The sequence below is a fragment of the Oculina patagonica genome, chromosome 13 (genome assembly GCF_052425735.1).
Source record: "Oculina patagonica isolate OP01 chromosome 13, crgOcupat, whole genome shotgun sequence".
NCBI classification, from domain to species: domain Eukaryota; kingdom Metazoa; phylum Cnidaria; class Anthozoa; order Scleractinia; family Oculinidae; genus Oculina; species Oculina patagonica.
This window is the reverse complement of record NC_135770.1, coordinates 9,237,777-9,243,903: the sequence shown is the minus strand read 5'-3', so window position 1 is coordinate 9,243,903 and position 6,127 is coordinate 9,237,777. Positions and strand designations below refer to the sequence as shown.

Sequence of the window (6,127 nt, the reverse complement as noted above, 5' to 3'; positions counted from 1 at the left end):
CAACTTGTATTATATTTATGCATTGGCTGATTTGACAAGAAAAATCTGACTAACAACAAAATTCGGTTCATGCAAATCATCTGTTATGTATGCCGTCACAAAGTATCACAAGGTGTGCATTCAGTGACGTCAGTGACGCACAGATCGAACTGAAGTGTGGAAGTTCGTTCTATAATACTGTATCTTTTTTTTACAAAAGACCGCTGTCTGCGTGAGGTAAGCTGGGAATGAATTTGTAAAACAGTGAAATCTGTTTCAATCGCACACCAGACTGCCTTCTACTAAAACGAAGCGAACTTTCGCTTGGATGTGTTCCACCTTGAGCGAAATTTCGCTTCGTTTTAGTAGAAGGCAGACCCCAGAAAGTTAAACTCGCCCAAATGGCCTAACATCGACTCCAGGACCACAGTAGCCTGCGTAGCAAGCGTTCCCGTGCGAGCGAAGTGCTGCTATGTGTCGGGCGCGAACGAATATTCTGGTGAAGAGCGAAAGATTCTGGCCGCGCGAGAGCAAAAAAGGGAAAAGAAGGGGGTGGGGGTGGGGGAAGCCGCTCCTTTCCCTTTTTTGCTCTCGCCCCAATTTTCGCGCGGCCAGAATCTTTCGCTATATTCGTTCGCGCGCGACACAGCACTTTGCTCTCCCGGGAACGCTTGCTACGCAGGCTAGGACCACAGAGACATCGAAACAACGCAAGTTTAACATCTGGTAAGTCATTTTTATTTGCATTCTTATCCACACGTAGCATTTATTCCAGGAAACATTACTCTCAAGCTAACAAAAATAGAAACCGTAACCTACACTTCTTAAATTTTACTAACCTATGCACAAATATAGTATAGAACAGTCGAATCGCACTTGTATTAATGTGCCACGGCTTGTCATTACGTGTACCTGTGAAACCGAACCTGGTATCAGTATCACGGGCGTTAGCTTTAAATAGACGATATTAGTAAACTAAACGACTGCAATTTTAGCTTGTGAAAAACAGAAGTCCTGCAGACTTCATTCTAAGGTGGAGCCCCGAAGAATTTTCCGACCCTTCGGGCCTCAAACTGAGGTGAAAGGCCCTGACAAATTTTCGGCCCTGCGGGCATTAAAATCTTCGCCCATACGGGGCAAGGGGGCTTGGCCCCCAGGCCTCTCTCTTACACCCGCCGCTGTTGGAGGCGCTAAAGAGATATGAAGCATTAGTCGGAGGGCGGAGAAGCAGGTCTCGACTTCCCTTATCTGTCACTCCCAGAGTTATTGGTGTAGTCTCAAGGAAGGTGGCTCTAACTTTGGCGTCTGTGGACGAAATCCTGCATTGTAATTATTATAATAAAACCTCTTCGGTAGTCCTTTCACGTGGTATTGTTTGTTTTTCAGCATTTTACAAACTGAAATTAAATTTCATATTTTTTTTTTGTAATTTTGACTTTGCCCACTTATGGGAGTGAACAGGTCAGCGTCTTTGTTAGACCACGTGTTGATGACAAACTAATAGAAATACAACAATTTAAAAAAAATACACACTTCATTGACCTGTCCCTAAAGAGATGAACTTTTTAATCACACTTAACTATAACAGCGAAATTGAAACCAGAAAGTTTTCTGTCACATAATAAAGCATTTCCGCTCTTCTGCTTTGCGAGCAAGACTATGTGAAAGGAAAGGTTCCAACCCACGGAGATTGGATAGTCCTTTAAAAAATCTCACTGAACAAGCTCCTGCGAAATTAACTAAACCCAACCCTTCCTGCTTTACAGTTGTTTCAGTTTTCAACTCCCATTCGTTCTTATCAACATTATAAAATTCAACACTTATTTCTTTAAAACTGAATTTTGGCGGAGTAAACATGTGCCCCCGTCCATGTTGCGTGCGACGGCCGTCAGGGTTGGAATAGGTCTGACAGCTCACAGCATACATCTTGCCATCAGCCGCTAAGAGAGCGTCCAATGCTTCAGGTTTCTTGAGTCCCGTGATAAACTGCCACTGATTTGTTGATTCATTGTACATTTCGCATGAGTCATACAACCGTTGTCCTTGATGTTCTCCACCAGCAATGAAAACGTTTCCGTTCACTGCAGCTCCTAGAGCTTGTCGTCTCGCAATTTGAATGTTAGCTACCTTCTCCCACTGGTGTTTGCTAAGGTCATACCTGTCAACGTCGCTCAGGTACTTTTCACGGAAACGATCAGAGTTTGTTTCTTTTACATGCACACGGCCGCCAATAAAATATATAAAATTCTCACTGGCTACAGTACAAAACTGATATCTCAAAAACGGATAAAGAGCATCTAGAAATAGGATTTCTTGCCATGATTGTGATTCTGGTTTATACTTTGAGATGAAAGTCTTGTGTTCTCTGTCACATAGATTATTTTCCAAATATCTTTCATTTGGAGAATATCTTATACGACTACAAGATGAGCATATACCAGACACCAAGGCGTACGCTTCGTCATTCCCGACAAATATATTCATCAAATATCTGTTTTCTCCAATATTCGTCGTTAGTCGCCGCATCCAACTGTTGGTGTCTGGACTGTAGCTTATAATAGTTGATTTTGACATATCAGTACCGGGAACGTACAAATGCCCTTTGCAAGGAAATAATAGCGTGTTACATTCAGATGGTATCTCACCTAATTTCCACCAGCTGTTCTCACCAGGAAAATAACACAGCAATCCTTCGCATCCAGTCACTACCAAAGCAGGGATTTCAAGCGACTTCCTGGGTGAAACAGAAACGTTACCAAAATTTGTAGATTCGATTGAGTGTACAGCATTCTTTGCAAGGTCCAAACAGCCTTTATTGTCATTCACGAGTTCATTTGTCACGACATCACTGATTAGAAAGTCACGCGATACATAAACGAGTCGAACTTGACGGAATAATTCGGCGAAATATTTCTTTCGCTTGCCTTTGTCATGATCAATCCATGCTAGAATGATTTTAAACACATCTTCCTCAGCGCTTACATTTATTTCATCGCTTGAAATCCACATTTTAATTTCCTTGTTCGACATATTCAAAATATCTTCCCGGTTTGCTGTGTACACGACGGTGAAATTTGCAAGGATGAATTTCTTGGTCTTACAAAGAAGTTCTTCGCATTGATATCTTTCAGAAAAATAATACGTTGAGATGGAGTTCGAAGTATTCAACTTCAGTGTTAAAACATCTTCAGCGAGAGTTTTCAGTGTCGGAAGAAACAAATAATCGGCCATAACGATCAGGTTTCGGGCATTGTCTTCACCAGATATCTGAACATGACCAGTGTAAATAAACTCCAGTGTAGCCGCCATAACAGACTCGCTAAACATCTCCAACCGAACAACTCCTTCTTTAGACTCTTTCATGTCGCTGTTCAGCAGCTTTTCAAAGAAAGGACTTGCCTCTGTAAGAACTTTTCTGTGAGCTTTGAATTCTTTTCCATCTTCAACCACCAAAACAACGTCGCATGGCTGATCAGGCGCGTATTTCGATTTGAAAACTTCATTGAAAGTTTCTTTTGCAGGACTCGGCGTAACTTGCTCAGAATTATCACCAGATTGTATGAGGCCTGCCATCTTACAAGTAATCCCTAAATAATCAATGCAGAAGTTTTATAATGAGACTCGTCAGTTGCTGAGTCGTGCTGTTACTGCTGTTACGCACGTTGCTGTCAAACAAAGACGAGAGTCAGTAAGGATGGGCCGATATTCGATACCAAATATTCGATACACCGATATTTTGACAATTTTGAAAAGTATCGATACTTTCGAAAAAATATCGCACTTACGATACGTTTTCGATACTTTACACGTGACCTGAGCCTGCGGTCATCTGGTCAACACCTGAGGTTTAAAACTGCAATTTTTCTCAAAAAAATACTGATGTTCTCAGGATGCTCTTGTCAATATTTGAATTTTTCTTGCCTTGACTTGATGTCCACATATTGCTAATGCAACAGTGAAACAAAAAGACCAAAAATCAACATTCTTGGCTAACATTTATAATACCAGGTCTGTCCTTTGTAGGTCACGTGACAAACCAATGACGTCAGGACGGAAATGACGTCATAATATCGTTATCGATATCGATATCGATATCGAAACTCGGATGGAACTTGTTTGGGAACAATGCCCAATGGGAAGCAACGGAAATTGTGGAAGGGTGGTTTTGAAAACGGGCCGACAATTCTCCCAGCATCACATTCCTTTGTTATATCCGGTCGTTCCAAAGCACTTTTAAGTTTACTAGATTCAGACGCGAAACGCTCACCAACAAAATTAACCCGGAAACCGTAACGAAAGCCGTCAACAAGAAATTGTTTTAGAATTATGTCATACCCGTCTAGCAAGAATTCAAGCCGGTCAACTGATATCGGCGTGACTGGATTGCTGTGTGGAGCCCTATGCTATTGAAGCATCTCGTTTGCCTTTTGGACCGTTAGGAAATCGGGTTTTGGTGTATGGAACCAGGGCAGGAGAAGGCCTTCTCCCGCCCTGATGGAACTGAGCACTGCCCTCCCGGGTGTTTTCCACCACATTTAAAACACAGGTGTTCAAATTGACATCCCAAGCAGTGTCTACCAGCTTGAAAAGCCCAGCACGTCCCTTTGGGAACAATTGGGAATGAAAACGTTGGTTAGTGGGTGTTGGCGTCTGCGATTTGCGAAAAGGATTAGATGCCCTTAACCCATTCTCGTCCCCATAGCCCTTTCGTCTCTCTTAGCCGGCTAGGCCTTGGCACGAGAAAACGAAGGGCTCTGGGGACACAGGATTTCCAGTCCTAGATTCTAGGATTTCTGGTCTTCATGTATGCAGTCATGATATTTCAAAAGAATGTATGAGAGAGTCGTTACGTTTTCGACTTCCGTTAAGGAATTCTTTGTTTCAAACAGCCAATAAAAAAAATCGAATTAATTCAAAAATCCTATGTGCCCAGAGCCCTTCGTTTTCTCGTGCCAAGCCGGCTAAGAGAAGCGAAAGGGCTATGGGGACGAACCGTAACTCCCGATGAATTTGATCTCACGGATACTGTTCTGGCTACGACATTGCTCATCATACCAATACCAATCACCCGCTTTTGACGCCAGATCCCGAACGACCTCGCAGTATTTCTTCAACTGCTCTGTTTGATTAGTTATCCTTTCGAATACCGTCAGAAACAAAAATGATAAAAGCACTGAGACCCACCGTGAGATATTGGTTATTCGCTTGGAAGTGTGGCAGGGCTCAAGCGTTAGCTGAGGTTGGCTCGACGAACCTACTGACGGTGACATTGGGCATGATAACGATTATTTTCCTTCCTTTTGAGGTGAATCGGATAGTAAGGTACCATAATTAATAAACTCATCGGCCCAAATTTTTGCCTTAACTTTAAGACTGACCCTAGACGTGAGAGGTACAGAAACACTATATAGTAAACAGACTAGCCGAGCCCTGTCTTTTCCACTAATATACTTGAAAAGAAAGGGCTCTGCAAGAATCGCGTCAAATCTTTGTTGAGCATGCGCGAGGCTTGTGCGTTAAGCTTGCGTGATAACCACTTAATCTTAGCATGCATGTGAACATGACGTGACGGATCGCACACGACACCGTGAACTTTTTTACAAATTCTTTTCTTTAAAAAGGGTCCGAATTCCTTTATCAAAAACATGTAAAGCATCTCTTGAGGTCTTATTAGTGACTTTTTTCTGGGTTTGCGACAAAAACAAGATCTTAAATAATCCACAAACTGCACGCGCGCACAAAGACCACAAACGGTAGCAGATGGTGAGGGCAATCGTCAACTCTAGTGCTTTTGAGAGTTTACTGTGGGCTCCGACTAGACCTGCGCTTTAAAAACCGGTTTAATCCGGGCTGACTAGCCCAAACTTTGGAGCTGCGGCGACTTCAAAGAAATGACAAGATTTATGCAGAGCCTCTTTTTACTTCCCAAATCTCAACCACAGGAAAGTTAGAGGCTCTTCTTGCAGGGTGACTAAACTATTTCTTTTAGTTGACCCCAAAACTTTCGTACTGATAAACGTAGCTCTACAGAGGTTCGTGTGGCGTCTCTGATTGGTTGTTGCTTGGTTAGGAATTTTCGCGCGCAAGTTTCAACCAATCATAAATACGTAGACGCGGATCTCTGTAGAGCTAAGTTATATGGAATTTT

At 42.5% G+C, this 6,127-nt stretch overlaps 1 protein-coding gene across 1 annotated transcript; it reads right to left on the bottom strand.

Moving 5' to 3' along the window:
- Positions 1 to 725: 725 nt before the first annotated feature.
- LOC144634937 (kelch-like protein 24a) lies at positions 726 to 3,649 on the bottom strand. Its single transcript, XM_078493989.1, has one exon. It carries the CDS (start codon positions 3,550 to 3,552, stop codon positions 1,594 to 1,596), a length of 1,959 nt encoding a protein of 652 aa, XP_078350115.1. The 5' UTR covers positions 3,553 to 3,649; the 3' UTR covers positions 726 to 1,593.
- Positions 3,650 to 6,127: the final 2,478 nt, after the last annotated feature.